The sequence below is a fragment of the Salvia splendens genome, chromosome 1 (assembly GCF_004379255.2).
Source record: "Salvia splendens isolate huo1 chromosome 1, SspV2, whole genome shotgun sequence".
NCBI lineage: Eukaryota > Viridiplantae > Streptophyta > Magnoliopsida > Lamiales > Lamiaceae > Salvia > Salvia splendens.
Genome location: NC_056032.1, coordinates 349,878 through 366,885, shown reverse-complemented (window position 1 = coordinate 366,885; position 17,008 = coordinate 349,878). Strand labels below are relative to the sequence as shown.

At 42.3% G+C, this 17,008-nt stretch overlaps 1 protein-coding gene, 1 long non-coding RNA gene and 1 other non-coding gene across 3 annotated transcripts; 1 reads left to right on the top strand and 2 right to left on the bottom strand.

The window, feature by feature from the left end:
- Position 1: 1 nt before the first annotated feature.
- On the bottom strand, positions 2-595 carry LOC121805896. Its single transcript, XR_006051549.1, has 2 exons — positions 472-595; positions 2-392 (listed from the first exon to the last, which is right to left on the bottom strand). It is a non-coding gene; the product is annotated as an uncharacterized LOC121805896 (long non-coding RNA).
- A 3,568-nt stretch (positions 596-4,163) lies between these two features.
- Positions 4,164-6,190, top strand: LOC121805886 (gibberellin receptor GID1B-like). Its single transcript, XM_042205922.1, has 2 exons — positions 4,164-4,517; positions 4,815-6,190. Exons 1-2 carry the CDS (start codon positions 4,479-4,481, stop codon positions 5,805-5,807), a joined length of 1,032 nt encoding a protein of 343 aa, XP_042061856.1. The 5' UTR covers positions 4,164-4,478; the 3' UTR covers positions 5,808-6,190.
- A 10,374-nt stretch (positions 6,191-16,564) lies between these two features.
- TRNAP-UGG lies at positions 16,565-16,636 on the bottom strand. Its single transcript has one exon. It is a non-coding gene; the product is annotated as a tRNA-Pro (tRNA).
- Between the last annotated feature and the right edge of the window lie 372 nt (positions 16,637-17,008).

Genomic DNA, 17,008 nt, shown 5'->3' with positions numbered 1-17,008 from the left:
CTCGAATGAAACTACAATTTTCATATAATCAAAAGGAGTTGAATCGGAATACATAAGACTAAGATAAAACTGGTAATTACATCAACAAAAGAGGTTTTTTTTTCCAGAAAATGGACAAATGGTATGAACAACAACAACGATCATAGAGACACGGCGTGCTTATCCTAGAATTCCTGAGATGCGGACCCAATTTCCCCCTTTCCTTTGCCTTCACCAGCCTTCTTCGGCAGCAGAGTGCGGTGAATGTTGGGTAAAACGCCGCCATTAGCAATCGTCACAGATCCCAGAAGCTTCCCCAGCTCCTCGTCGTTCCGTACAGCCAACTGAATATGCCTTGGAACGATCCTAGTCTTCTTGTTGTCCCTCGCCGCATTTCCAGCAAGCTCCAAAACCTAATTACGATCAAAACAAAATTACCACCGTATATCGACAATTACCGCGTCAAATTCCCCAAATCAATGAAATGAGTACCTCCGCAGCGAGGTATTTGATGGATCCGCGAATTTCTGATGTTAGTAAAAGCTGGTAGAGAATGAAAACTACAACACACAGAATTTACGTGGTTCGATTTACTGAAGTAAATCTACGTCCACGGGAAGAAGGGAGGGCAAGATTGTATTGCTTGATCTGGGATTACAGCTTACAACACAGACTTGCTATATCATTTTATCTCTAGAGAGCTTAACCTTCTTCTATCTGATCTAAGTTCTATTTATATCTTGAACTCAGATCGTGGCTTGCATCACCACCCTAAGTCGTGGATGTCGTGTAGGTCATGGCCTAAGATCGTGGATGTAGCGTAGGTCATGGCCTACGATCGTGGCCTGAGTTGACACCACGTGGTAGTGGGTGTGTTGGACATCCTGTATGGGTCCACTAACTCCTTGTTCGGTCGAATACTGAGACCGAACTGCTTTGGTTGCCGATCTGAGAGTAGAGCTTGATGCCGACCTGAGAGCAGAGCTTGATTGGATGGCTTTTACCGAGCTGTAGGCTGAGGCCGAACTCTTTGGTAATGCCGAACTCATACTCCTGCTTTGGTTGCCGATCTGAGAGTAGAGCTTGATGCCGACCTGAGAGCAGAGCTTGATAGGTTGGCTTTTACCGAGCTGTAGGCTGAGGCCGAACTCTTTGGTAATGCCGAACTCATACTCTTCCTTGGGCTTTGGGCTGATGGGCCGTCATTGCTGTTGGGCTTGTTTAGTACGCACCCCATCAGTATTCAAGGACGGCGGAGAGATAGACAGGGGAGCCAGATCCCACGCGCTCAGCATAACGCCCCTTCTTGAGGAAACGAGCAATCCGACCTACGGGGAACTGGAGACCGGCTTTCGAAGATTTGGTAACCGACTTCGATTTAGGCTTGCCGCGGCCACCAATGCTCTTCATTGCCGTCGTCGTCTTTCCGCCCATGATTTCTGCTATTTTAATTTTTGGAGGGATTTTTCAAATTTAAATTTGGTGAATGCAATTTCGTTGAATATATATATATAAAGATATGCGTCTTGTTTCTGATTGGCTGGTTGCTTCTTCTCGCGGATCGCCAACGTGGATCTTTAACTTTATGTTGATGTGTTGCTATTGGTTAGCTCGTAGACACAAGGATTGCCAGCGGGAATTATTGTCGCATACTACAAGGCACAAGCTAGCATTTGATGAAATTGGCATCATATTTTTATCAATGTGAGGAAATTTTTAAAAATTTTAAAATATGGGAAGAAAATCACATCACAAGCACTTGAAAATATTTTAATGTTCACAAAAAAAATCAGAATTTGAGTCCGCACACATGTCATAAGATTTATGGTTGAGTGTCAATAATCATCATATGGAGTATAACTTTAAGTTATATTCGCCCGTTGAACGACGGCCGCGGACGATAGTCCGCCCTATCATCGTCTGGACCTATTGTCCGCCCACTACAGAGGTTCAATCCATCTTTTCTATCACTCTAATCGAATATGAATCTCAAACCCTAAATGTATGTTTTTTTAAAATTAAGTATTGTTAGGTTTTTTATGTTATACTGCTATTTATTTTTTGAAAACAAATAAAATTAAAATTAAATATAAAATGTGGGTTAAAAATTATAGGATGCCCTATTGTGGATGTTCTAAGAGCATTAGCAATGGAAGGGCTCTTCCATAGGGCCCTTCTTTTATTATTATTTCCACATCATCAATTTTTGAGACAGTCTATCTTCCCACAATAGAAGGGCCCTCCCATTTCCATTTCATATCCATATCATCAATTATTTTGTTTTAAGTTTGTAGCACTTGTATTTTTAATATGTTATCAAATTAAATAAACTTAAATGCAAAAAAATATTAGTACACAAATCTTCGTTGTATCACAAAATTAGAAAATAGAATACAACGAGATGCAAATTTAAAAAAACCTACATTAAAAAAAATAGAAAATAACAAACCAACAAAAACACAAATAAAAACCTAGAAAAAAACACGATGAAGTACACAAATAAGACTCAAGCGGCGGCGTCGTCGTCGTCGTAATGCAGAGCCAACTATTTCGTTATCTTGTTGATAGCTTTCCAGATGTCCGCTTTGATACGATCATCCGGTTCATCTCGATACCGCTTGTACAACTTATGCAGCTTGTAGAACTTATACAACTTGTCGGAATTCATTTTGTAGAGAGAGAAATTGTAGAATGAGAAGATGGATGAAGGGAAGTGGAGGGATGCATGAAAACGATGGGAAATGGATGTGTATATAGAGGAATTGAATTAAATTAAATTTTAAAAAAATATATGTGCAAAGGGCCGATGATGATTGGCCCTTACTCATCGGCCAAGGCCGATACATCAACCCATATGGAGAGAGAAGAAATGGCCTATCATAGGCCCTTTTTCCACTATGGTTGGCCAATGGGGGCTGATCGGGAGGGCCTCTCCATCGGCAACCATTGCTAACGGCCTAAAGCAATCAATCATATAATCACTTAAATAGATTGATTTGTGGATTTATTTGCTAAATCTTCTGTTGTGAATCCCAATAATAAGGTTATAATTTATTTGTTGGGTTGGAGTATATCTTCATCAACACGCCCCTTATGTGCATCCATGGACATGACCACCAATCGAAACCTATCACCACTTGATCAAAAGCGCCATAATTGAAACCACCACGCATTCCAAAAGATGAGATACCCGAGATGGTTTATTCTATCTCTCGGTTGTATTCTACTCAGGACAGTGAAGGATATGATTATGGAGAAAGGCTAGTTCGATTGGGAGCTGCTGTGGGCGACGACAATCTCACAACGATCGAAACTTTAATGTTTAAGAATCGAGATTATTTGGGGAAGCCATAGTTTTGATTCATTGTGCATTTCATTTTGTAAAAGTTAGATAAGCCGAGTACGGAGTGTCACATTGGTTGAACTAATTAATAAGTGCACAAATACAATGAACTTGACCTTTTTTCAATTTATTTAACTATTTTGCTTGCTGCAAAGATAGCTTTAAATATATACTACTCCCTCCATTTGCAAAATATTGTCCACGTTTGATTCGGTGCGTGTTTTAAGAAATATGAAAAAAAAATAGTGGAAAAAGTTAGTAGAACGTAGGCTCCACATTTATATATTAGTTTTATAATATAATGTGAGTGTAATGAGTTGGTGGAAAGTAGAGTCTATTTACCAAAAACGGAAAGAAAATAAAACCTAAGTGGACAATATTTTATGAACGGAGGAAGTATTATAAGGAGTATATGAAGTATTGTATATGATTACTAGTATATTATAATTTGCTGGTGTTATTTCATGTAAAGTGTTGGCCAAAAACCAGCTAATTTTTGTACTTCCAAGTGATTTCAGTTACTATTTAATTATTTAATTTCCAACTCACGCTAATTATTTATGGAAAAAGATAACCTTATAAGAAGTCAATACAACTCAACACAAACCTAAAAAATTAGACAATGTTGTGAGTCGAAAATAATGACTTGGTTATTCTTCTTCCTTAATTATATTCCACGTATTAGTAGTACCACGTAGATTTGGTTTTGTAACTTTAAAAATGAGGGCCCCACCTATTTCGGCCGCCCCAGTTTGTCGTTTGTGTCGTCTAATCCACTCGCTTCGTCGTCGTTTTGCCTTTGATTTGGAGTATTAAATAATTTGACACGCTACCTTCAGTGTTCCTTTAAACGCTCGTCTCTCTCTTTGTAGTTCTGTTTTCCGTTTTGGAACTTTTCTAGTTGTGGTTGGGTGGGAGAGCTGCTCATCTCATCTTAATCCTCTCTCTGTCTCTCTGCATTTTTTCACGCATGTCTTCTTCCTAGAGAGAGAAGCGGGATTTTTGAGGAAGTAACTATATCGGACAAATAGCAGTGGTCGTCTCGTCTCGTCTCGTCTGTCTATATCGAAAAAAAAACATACTACTATCTTTTGTTGAGGAGATCATCATCATCATCATCGTCGATTTGAAGAGTGTAATTCATCGTCAACCTATAATGGCGGGCAGTAATGAAGTAAATGTTAATGAATCACAGGTAATTTTACTTCCCTTTTTTTGGGGGGCTTCTCGGGGAAAGGGGCTCTGATTTGTGTCGGAAAGACTCGATTTTTACCTTTGATTTTGAGGGTTTTGGCTGCTTTCTCATTGTTATTACCGATTTAGCAGTCGGATTTACCCTCGCGTGTTGGGGTTTTTTGGGTGGTTTCTCTACTTTATAATCTCGTTTCTTTTATCCAAATTCATTAATAAGTATCCAATTTTGTTTTTAGTCTTTTACAAATGTGATTAGCTAAGCTCTGTATAAATTTGTGAATTGTGATTTCCGTTGCAGAGAGTGGTTCCTCTGAATACATGGATCTTGATATCGAATTTCAAGCTCGCCTACAACATGCTCCGGCGATCGGACGGCACATTCAACCGCGACCTAAACGAATTCCTCGACCGCAAGGTTCCGCCCAACGCCGTCCCCGTCGACGGCGTCTATTCCTTCGACGTCCTGGATCGCGCCACCAGCCTCCTCAACCGTGTCTACCTCGCCGCCGCCGACGGAGACTCCCCCTGGCGGATCACCGACCTCGACAAGCCTCTCAGCGCCACCGCCGTCGTGCCGGTGATCGTCTTCTTCCACGGCGGCAGCTTCGTCCACTCCTCCGCCAACAGCACCATCTACGACACGCTCTGCCGCCGCCTCGTGCGGACGTGCGGCGCCGCCGTCGTGTCCGTGGACTACCGCCGGTCGCCGGAGCACCGCTACCCGTGCGCCTACGACGATGGCTGGGCGGCCCTCAAGTGGGCCCACTCGCGGCCGTGGCTCCGGAGCGGGGCCGGCGCCGCCATGGCCCACGTGTACCTAGCCGGCGACAGCTCGGGCGGGAACATCGCCCACCACGTGGCAGTCCGCGCGGCCGAGGAGGGCGTGGAGGTGCTCGGGAACATCCTCCTCCACCCGCTCTTCGGAGGGCAAGAGCGGACGGAATCGGAGACGCGGCTGGACGGGAAGTACTTTGTTCGGATTCAGGATCGGGATTGGTATTGGCGGGCGTATTTGCCGGAGGGAGAGGATCGGGATCACCCGGCGTGCAACGTGTTCGGGAAGCGCAGCCGGAGCATCGAGGGGCTACGCTTCCCGAAGAGCCTCGTGGTGGTGGCCGGGCTCGATCTCCTCCAAGATTGGCAATTAGGGTATGTCCATGGCTTGGAGGGATCAGGGCATGAGGTGAAATTGCTCTATCTTGAAAAGGCCACCATTGGATTCTACTTCTTGCCAAACAATAATCATTTCCATTGTTTGATGGGGGAGATGAACGCCTTTCTTCACTCCTAATTATTGTTAATAGTTTTATCATTTGAATATCAAGTCACCATCCCCCCTTTTTTGGTGGATATACATAACATAGCCTTTGGTTGCCAGCATCAAGTCATGAGATCGTCACTCTATTTAACAAATCGATTGACGCAGTTTATAGGTGGGGAGAAGCTGATTCGGCAACATGGATTAGGGAAATCCATGGTGCTATGATTTTGTGTACTAGTACTAGTCTTTTTTTTTGGTTTCCACTTTGTAAATTAATATTCCACTAGTAGTAATTAAGAAGGGCATGTTGTATTATGATCTACTACATCTGAGTTCTGACTATATAATATGTAGAAGTTAGAGGGACTCATTGTATGAATTTTTAAAAATCCGAGTTCTAAATTGTAGGATTATGTTCACAACTTCAACCAAATTTCCTGAAATGGGAAAATGGGGATGGGACCAAGGTTGCCATAAAAGTAGAGTATCTTATGTTTATTTCGCATGTTGTGTCACTGTGTCTGTTTCTTACAAAATCTCCCTACTCCCAGACTGCAAAGGTAGTGTGAATTCAACCATGTCTTATTTGTGTATTCCATGATGGTGGATTAATACCTTAAAACCTACAAATGAACGATATTTGTGTTTAGTTATGGGTTGTTTGAATTAAAACAAAAAAATATTGTTTGTATGTGTAACTGAGAAATTCACAACAGCGTTATAAGGAAGTGGAGCCCCCACTGCTAAATCAAAGAACCCCGTCCGTCCACCAAAGGAATAGAGCATACTGTGCATCACAATCTTGATTCATGCCAAAAACAAATAGTAGTAGTATGATAAACAAAAAGTATGATTGGCCATTATTTAGTTCTAATAATTGAATCTCACAATCATCAGACCTTGATTTGATTAATTTTGGCACCCCCTTGATGGTTTTATCTTTTTGCCTTTGCATACACTGAGATATCACTGGATCATAAATTCATTCTTTAATTTCATCACATAATTAGGACCATTCTGAAATTCCCATAAAAAAACCTTTAAAAATTACAGTTGTTGTTGGGATTGCTTTTTTGGTGAGTGTTACTATGGCCACTAAATGGTGGTAAAAGAAAACAGCTCAAATAATTAGACAATGACAACAAATTATAAAACACTCCTGTTTCACATTTGACTTTTTCTGGGATTTATTTGTCGTAGTAATTATTAATACTATGAATTATACTAATTGCTTTTGGTTTGTCTGTTGATTTATTGATTGATTATTTCAGCGTGGGTAGGTTTGAAATTAATTAACTTTATCTCTTCTGTCCTATTATGATTTGTCTTCTTCACGTGATTAGCTGGTTTGTTTTAACTTCTTATTGAAATTTTTGGAGTTTTGCTAAACAAGGTGAAGTCACTGTCATTAATATGGAGATTTTTCTGTTTAAGACAAATTATTAATTAATTGTCTAATTATCTGTCTGTCGGCACTCGAATATTGTCACTATTTTGTATTTTCCATGGCAAATTCGCGGCGGCCTGCTTGTTCGTAGCATTGATATTTAGAGTTATTTTTGGATGCAACTATTTGAATTCTATTTAGCATATGTCATGTTAATAAAATCATAGCCAATAGGCAAAAATTCTTGAGATAACAAAATTTGATTTGCTCAGTACCAAAGTTTGACCTTCTACTTTTTTTTACGAATCTAACCAAATTAATTCGCAATACCCAATTAAAGATATTATACCACTACAGAAATGGGTACACATGCAAGATTGAAAGAAAGACCTCTCGATTAGGAGAGTCTTGATGTGCATTGACTATTCCATCTGAAATTGACTCCAACACATTTGCATTATGTTTAGTAGAATTTTTTTATTACAACCAACATTATTTATATTCTTATCCCACAGTATAGTGTAAGTTTTTTCATTTTAACTTTTCCCTTTGTGTGTAGTTCTGAAGTTTTTATTTTTTAATAGTCCAACGCAAGTTATGTGTATATACTCCATTTAACAAAACAACAATATATACTCCTACGCAAGTTATGTGTATATTGAATGTTGGTTGATGAAGCGGCGAATTTTTTATGGTGAAGAATGCTGGAAAACACAGATCACGACACAGAGATTTTACGTGGTTCGATTTACTGAGGTAAATCTACGTCCACGGGAAGAAATGAGAGCAGAGTTGTATTGCTTGATCTGTTTTCTTACAGCTTACAATACAGACTTGCTATTTTGTGTTTTATCTCTAGAAAGCGAGAGAGTCTATTTAGAACTTAACCCTATCTATCTGATCTAGGTTCTATTTATACATTGAACCTAGATCGTGGCATGCAGCCATTTACTAGGTAGTGGATGTCGTGGAGATCGTGGCGATCTTGCATGGGTCCACTATCCTGCATGAGTTAATGACTGCTTGACACCACTAAATAGATCGTGGGTGGTGGAGGTGGAAATCCTGCATGAGTCCACTATCTCCTAGTTCGGTCGAATACTGAGACCGAACTGCTGAATTATGGCCGAGCAGCTTTTGCCGATCTGAGAGTAGAGCTTGATGCCGACCTGAGAGCAACCGAGCTGTAGGCTGGGGCCGAACTCTTTGGTTGTGCCGAACTGAACTTTGATACTCTTTAGTCATGCCGAACTGATACTCTTTCTTGGGCTTTACTGCTGTTGGGCTTGTTTAGTACGTACTCCATCACTACCCCCCCCCGGAAAGCGAAGTGAATCACTTCGGCATTCTGGATAAAGGTACGGGGTAAGTTGATGTTTGTCCTCGGTCTGATGAAGTGAACTCTTCTTTGACCGGACTTGGTTTGCGTCCTAATTTGGCGAGTTTTATCGCTCGGATCGAACTTTCCGTTGTCCTAATTTGGGGATCGGACTTTCCCTTGTCCTAATTCGGCGAGTTTTATCGCGTGGATCGGACTTTCCCTTGTCCTAATTCAGGCAAGTTTTATCGCGAGAATCGGACTTTCGTTGCAGTTCGTTTCAGACGAAGTGCTTGATTTTTAAGCCGAATTGTGGTCTTGTATCCTCTTTAGAAGCTTGGACTCGCAATCGTTGGCTTATTGCAGCTCGTTTCAGACGAACTGCTTGTTTAAGCTGAATTGTGGCCTTGTATCTTCTTTAGAAGCTTTGACTCACAATCGTTGGCTTGTTGCAGCTCGTTTCAGACGAACTGCTTGTTTAAGCTGAATTGTGGTCTTGTATCTTCTGTAGAAGCTTTGACTCACAATCGTTGGCTTGTATATGTTCTAAGAAGGGGATCAGCCTTCGAAGAACAAGATACCTCAGTAACATTTGTAAGAGACGACACGCACAGAGACAGACAAAACACACAGACAAAACGCACAGAGACAAATAAAGACCAAGTAAACCAAATAAAGCACATTGACTGAACATGACTCAAGACTGACTGACCGGACTGTCTCTTACAAATGGAACTTTTTGAGGTTGGAAATGTGCCATGTTCGGGGTACCTGTTCTCCTGACATGTGAGCCAATTTGTAAGACCCTTTGCCGAGGACTTCTGACACCCGATACGGACCTTCCCATGTGGGTTCGAGCTTGCCCAGCTTTTCTGCTCGGCTTACTTCGTTGTTTCTCAAGACGAGATCTCCCACTTGAAATTGCAGCTTCTTCACCCTTTGGTTGTAATACCGGGCTACTTGCTCCTTGTACTTGGCTGCTTTTATGCATGCCAATTCTCTTCTTTCTTCGGCAAGATCTAGCTCGGCTCTCAGTCCGTCGTCATTCATTTCTGAGGAGAAATTTAGAGTTCGGGGACTGGGTACGCCGATCTCCACCGGAATTACGGCTTCAGTGCCGTACACCAGACTGTACGGAGTTTCACCGTTGGAGGTTGTGGGTGTAGTTCGGTAGGACCATAGGACTTGAGGGAGATTTTCTACCCATTGTCCTTTGGCTTGTTCTAACCGAGCTTTTAACCCTTTCACCAGGATACGATTTGTTACCTCCGTTTGTCCGTTTGCTTGTGGATGAGAGACCGAAGTGAACCGCTGTTGAATATTCAGCTCTTGGCACCAATTCTTGAATGTCTTGTCGGTGAACTGAGTCCCGTTATCCGAGATGAGGATGTGGGGTATGCCAAATCGGCACACTATGTTCTTCCAGACGAAATCCAATGCCTTCGAGCTCGTTATCGTAGCTAATGGTTCAGCTTCCACCCACTTCGTAAAGTAGTCCACGGCAACGATTAGGAATTTCATTTGCCGAGGAGCTTGAGGAAGTGGTCCTACTATGTCTATGCCCCATTGCATGAAAGGCCAAGGGCTCTGCATAGTGGATAGATCGGTCTGCGGCATCCTTGGGATATTTGCATGGATTTGGCACTTCGGGCAGGTCTTGACGAGCTGCACTGCTTCTTGTACCAAGGTTGGCCAATAATATCCCCATCTTAGAACTTTTTTAGCTAAAGCTCTAGCTCCGATGTGGCTGCCGCACGATCCTTCATGAACTTCTCTGAGGATGTAGTCCGTCTCTTCTGGTCCTACGCACCGCAATAACGGCTGGAGGTAAGACTTTCTAAAGAGGACTCCTTCATGAAGTTCGTACCGAAGTGCTCGGCACGTGATCTTCCGAGCTTCTCTCTTATCCTCGGGCAATTGTCCTTGATCCAGATACTGCAAGATCGGCGTCATCCAGTTCGGCGAGCTGGATACTGAATGTACCTCGGCTTCATCAATGCTTCGATGCATTAATTCTTCCGCCTTTGAGCTCGGATCTGAGGCCAACTTACTTAAGGTATCTGCTCGGCTATTTTCCGCTCTGGGAATGCGGATTATCCGAAAATAGGAGAAACTTCGGCTGATGCTTTGCGCTTTGTCCAAATACTTCTTCATTCTCTCGTCACGAGCTTCACTTGTACCCAACATGTGATTCACTATGACTTGTGAATCACAATGGATTTTGAGAGACTTGACGAGCAGACTTTGCGCTAACTGGAGTCCGGCCAGGAGGGCTTCGTACTCGGCTTCATTATTAGTAGTGGGGAATAGGAACCGAAGTGAGTAGGTTACCTCGTGTCCATCGGGAGCGATAAGCAGAATACCAGCTCCACTTCCCGTTTTATTCGAAGCTCCATCTACGAATCCGCTCCAGCAGTCCGGCGGCTCTTCTTCGGATTCCAAGGGCTGTGCTAGTTCGGTATTGGCAGAATTTTTCTGTTCGGCAATGACAGGGATTGCTTGATCGAACTTGGCCTCTGCAAGAAAATCTGCCAAGGCTTGTCCCTTGATGGCTTTTCGAGGTAGGTACTCGATTGAGTGTTCTCCCAGCTCTATGGCCCATTTGGCGATTCTGCCTGATGCTTCTGGCTTGGTCAAAACTTGCCGAAGAGGCAGATCGGTTAAGACGCATACCTTGTGAGCATAGAAGTATGGCCGCAGTCTCCTTGCTGCATTTACTAACGCCAGAGCAATTTTTTCCAGAGGTTGATACCTTGTTTCTGGACCTCTTAATGCTCGGCTTGTAAAGTAGATGGGAAACTGCTTTAGGCCTTCTTCTCGTACAAGCACCGCGCTGATGGTTTGATCTGATGCCGCTAAGTATAAGAATATTACTTCGGCTTCGGTTGGAGCAGAGAGAATAGGAAGCTCGGCTAGATAACTTTTGAGCTCGTCAAAGGCCTTTTTCTGCTCGGCTCCCCACTCGAACTTTGGTGCCTTTTTCAACACCTTGAAGAACGGCAGTTGCTTTTCGGCTGCTTGGGAAAGAAATCGATTCAGTGCGGCTAGACATCCGGTTAGCCTTTGCACGTCATGTATGGACTTCGGCATTGCCATGTTCTGAACGACTTGAACTTTTGAAGGGTTTGCCTTGAGTCCATCCTTTGAAACCCAACAACCCAGAAACTTTCCCGAATCTACCAAAAAGGTACACTTTTGGGGATTAAGTTTGAGGTTGGCTTTCTTGAGCACGTTGAGAGTGGACTTGAGGTTGAGCTCGTACTCCGAAGTGCTTTTGCTTTTGACGACTATATCGTCAACATACACTTCAACCTGCTTTCCGATTAGGTGCCGAAAAAGCTTGTCTACCATCCTTTGATAAGTGGCTCCGGCATTCTTTAAACCGAATGGCATCTTTTTATAAGCGAAAATGCCGAAATCGGTAATGAAAGCTGTTTTCGGAGCGTCACTCTCATCCATCAACACTTGGTGATATCCTTTGTATAAATCAAGAAAACAGAAAATTTCGAAGCCGATCAAAGCTTCTACTTTTTTATCTATATTCGGAAGGGGATAGCAATCTTTAGGACAGTGCTTGTTTAGATCGGTAAAATCTATGCACATCCGCCATCCTCCTTCTTTTTTCTTGATCATCACAGGATTGGCCACCCAAGAAGGATATTTCACCTCGAATAGTACATCCGCTTTTAGCAATTGGCGGACTTCGTCATGGATGACTTGGCTTCTTTCTGCCGCAAAGAGTCTTTGCTTCTGTTTTACTGGCCGGATTGAAGGATCAATATTTAACCGATGAGTGATTACCTCGGGGGGCACTCCGGTCATGTCCAACGGAGACCATGCAAAGACATCTTTGTACTCCTTGAGGAGCTGAATGGTCTTTTCCCGGAGTAGAGGCGTTCCTGCGAAGCCGATCTTGACCGTTCTGGATGGATCATCTTCGTATAACTGAACGGTCATTGAGTTCGGCTCTGAAGTGACTTCGGTCATCTCGCTTGCCTCTGACTCCGGTTGCTGTGATTGCTATGCTTGATGGTGCCGAACTGATTGTTCGGCACTTTTAAGCGCAATCTGCAGACATTCTTTTGCTCTCTTTTGATCACCTCGGATGACCGCTATCCCACCTTTAGTGGGGATCTTGATGGTGAGGTGATAAGTAGAGCAAACGGCCCGAACTGTGTTGAGCCAGTCTCTCCCCAGGATGATGTTGTACGGGGACCGAGCTTTCACCACAAAAAACTCGATCATCGTATTGGAGCTTGTAGGCGCTTTTCCCACCGTGATCGGAAGGCTGATAATACCTTCAGGGCGGGTGTCCTCCTGGGCGAAACTTTTCAGAGGAAGTGGAGCCGGACTGAGCCGAGCTGGATCCACTTCCATTTTATCGAAACATTCTTTAAAAAGAATGCTGACTGACGCTCCTGTATCCACAAATACTCTGTGGATCAGTTTGTTTGCCACTCCGGCTTGAATGACAATAGCGTCTTGGTGAGGAGAGATGGCTGGGACGGGATCGGCATCTGAGAATGTAATCACTTCGTCTTTCTTCAGCCTTTTATGTGTTGGCTCCTCTTGATTGGAACCTCTGCGTTCTGCTTTTAGGGACGACTTAGTCTTCCCGGCAGGGAGAGCATCAATAGTCAGGATTACTCCATCATATTGCGGCTCGTCGTCGTCTTCGGGATCCTCATGCCTTTTCGGATCCTGAGGATTGCAGTTCGCACCTCTCTGCCTTTTGTTCTTTTTCGGCTGCTTGCTTTGGTATTTTTTTAACGTTCCTGTTTTCACAAGAACATCAATACCTGCAGCCAAATTTCGGCACTCCTCGGTATCGTGACCGTGGGTTTGATGGAAGGAGCAATATTGATCCTGAGGTCGGCGCGCGGCCGATTTCGTCATCCGCCTTGGTTTTTCGAACATATCGGAATGTAGTTCGAAAATTTCCGCTCTTGACTTGTTTAAGGGTACGAACTGAGCGGGCGACTTCTCAGGATTGAGACGTGGTCCCAATCTGCCTTGTACCGGTGCCCTTTGAATTCTTTCAAAAGGAGTTCGGCGAGAAAGCCTCTGATCGCTATGATCGGGCTTCTTTTCGTCTCCTCTAGATGAGCTGTCTAAAGACCGTTTTCGACGGTCTGCCTCATCGGCACGAGAGAACTGGTCCGCAATGTCCCACATCTCTTGAGCTGTTTGCGGACTGCATTCCACGAGCTTTCTGTAGAGAGCTCCGGGCAGGATTCCATTTTGGAATGCCGAAATGACAAGTAGATCATTGAGATTATCTACTTGTAGGCATTCCTTATGGAATCTCGTCAGGAAGTCGCTGATCTTTTCGTCGCGACCTTGACGTATAGAAAGCAGCTGAGCCGAAGTGATCCGGGCTTCCGCTTTCTGAAAGAACCTCCTGTGGAAAGCACCCATTAGATCTCGGTAGGATCTAATGCTGCCTTGAGGAAGGCTGTCGAACCACCTTCTGGCGTTCCCGATGAGCAGTTCGGGGAACAGCTTGCACATATGGACCTCATTGAGACCCTGGTTCGCCATATTATATTGATAGCGTCCCAAGAAGTCATGAGGATCCTCTAGCCCGTCATAAGTCATTGACGGTGTCCGGTAGTTCCGCGGCAAAGGAGTTCGGGTGATATCGTCCGAGAACGGAGTCTTTAATGCTCCGTACATGGCGAACCCGACATCTCTTCGGTACGGAGGAGATGGAGTTCTCCTGTGGTTCCGGTACCGAGGAGGAACAGGAACATGTCGGGGTTGAGGATTCTTTCTCCTGGAAGACACGTCACTACTGCGGTAGTGACTTTCATGTCTGGATGAGGAGGGAGAATCCGCCGTTGTCTTCTCCGGCTGTTGGCTCTTCTGCAGGAAGGTTAAGAACTCCTCCTGCTTCTCGGCCAAGAACAGCTTGACAGCTTCATTTAAATCAGGCTGCTGGGAAGACTCGGTGTGTGGACCTTTTGAGCGGCTTGTTCCCTCTCCGTGAGAACTGGAAGTAGATTTTTCACGAGGCTGCTTTCCAGGCCTATGGGCTGCTGGATTAGCTTCCTCATGGTTATCACGAACGGAGGCACGGGTGTTATGTGATCTGGTATGCATTTTTTTGGTAGAAGAGGATCAAAAACTCGCTTTATCACAAATTTGGTTCTCTGTTTCCCACAGACGGCGCCAGTGATGAAGCGGCGAATTTTTGATGGTGAAGAATGCTGGAAAACACAGATCACGACACAGAGATTTTACGTGGTTCGATTTACTGAGGTAAATCTACGTCCACGGGAAGAAATGAGAGCAGAGTTGTATTGCTTGATCTGTTTTCTTACAGCTTACAATACAGACTTGCTATTTTGTGTTTTATCTCTAGAAAGCGAGAGAGTCTATTTAGAACTTAACCCTATCTATCTGATCTAGGTTCTATTTATACATTGAACCTAGATCGTGGCATGCAGCCATTTACTAGGTAGTGGATGTCGTGGAGATCGTGGCGATCTTGCATGGGTCCACTATCCTGCATGAGTTAATGACTGCTTGACACCACTAAATAGATCGTGGGTGGTGGAGGTGGAAATCCTGCATGAGTCCACTATCTCCTAGTTCGGTCGAATACTGAGACCGAACTGCTGAATTATGGCCGAGCAGCTTTTGCCGATCTGAGAGTAGAGCTTGATGCCGACCTGAGAGCAACCGAGCTGTAGGCTGGGGCCGAACTCTTTGGTTGTGCCGAACTGAACTTTGATACTCTTTAGTCATGCCGAACTGATACTCTTTCTTGGGCTTTACTGCTGTTGGGCTTGTTTAGTACGTACTCCATCACTGGTAGTATTACACAATTTAATTAGATAATCTTAAAAAGGGAAAAGTTATTTTTAATTAATCCTGGATCGCACTAGGTGCTAGACTCCAGAAGTAAAGTGGTCCATTATGATAATAATGAAAATAAAAATGGTCCAAACAAAGACAAACGTACAAGACATTCCTAAATATGAATAATACTTGCATTTGAATTTACTCTAAAATTTAATTTAACGTCATATCAATTCTTGTCCTTTATTTTTTGTCGTTTATTGACTTGGATATACTTTGTCTGCAGGCAATGCCCATCGGTTGGTGCCTTCTTTTTTAGTGTTAATTATGTCCATATTCAAATCACATAGTAGTAGTAATGGAGTATTTTTTTATGTATATAACAGATTATAACTCAACCTAATTTTGGTCACTAGAATTTTATTTTGGCTTTTAGTAGGTTGTTGGTTATCGTGACCATCAGATGGTTGTTGTATCCTCAATTTTTGAATTTGGTTTTACTTTCCCATTTTTTCTATTTATTGAACATTTTTGAATAACTCGATTTGAAAGATATTACTCCATTTCTGTATGAATTACTATATTTCATAATTCTATATTTTAAATTTTAATGGTAAAGTATTTTTCTTGTATCATTATTTTTCTGTTTTTAGGACTTTTATTTTTATTTTTTTCGTGTGCGTTCATGTGGACCGTGTATTATTCATTATGAATGATATATTCATTACTTTTTGGGAAAATGGTCAAATAAACCTTTCATATTTATCTTAAGGTACGAGTAAATACTCACGTGTTTTAGGCGTTTAGGTTACAAATACACCCTTAATGTTAGTTAATATTGATATCATATTTATTATTCTATTAGTATTTTAATACTCCTACGAAATTGCCTATATAATCCATAAAAATAAATTATTCGCCGTCCAAAACCTCGTAGTGGAAACAATAAAACATTAATTTTAAGTTAAAAATATCAATCATTTCTATAATTATGTATATTTACACGCATGTAAAAAAAAATACTAACGCTAAATATGTATTTTAAAATAGTTTGTTTACTTGAATTCCGATATTTACTCCAACTTTACAAATTAAAATTTACAGTAACTATTAAAATAAGTAACTTAGTATTAATATTTCCGTTTTATGCATAAACTTAAAATTTTAATACTTGTGCTAACTATGTTCTTTCTTGTAAAACATTAGTTATGCACTGCAAGGTAATTTTGCATAATGTTAAAAGTGAAAATCTGGAATGAAAAATGAAAAATAAGAAATGGGGCATTCCGAGAATCGAACTCGGGACCTCTCGCACCCAAAGCGAGAATCATACCACTAGACCAAATGCCCTTCGATGACCATGCTTCTATTTATTTTTAATATAATAGTATATTCTTAGCCCGCTTATGTGCTGAGTGACCCACATGAACCATATTGGTTCCACTTTTTCTCATTGATGATTGTGTCAAGTGAGCTCACTCACTCAGCCTTGAAAGAATATTGTTGGGAATCTAATAATATATGCTCGTAATGGGAAGATGAATATGATGGTTAGCTTCAACTAATACAAATGTAACATGAAATTAATGAAGCACAAGTAGGGAAAGATTTCGGGTTCAATATTGTGATCTTTTTGGTAATATGTTGTAGCCGATGAGAATGATTGAACATATGTAAAAGTTGCAATTGTCATTGAATACGAGGACTACCAACTTAAATGCC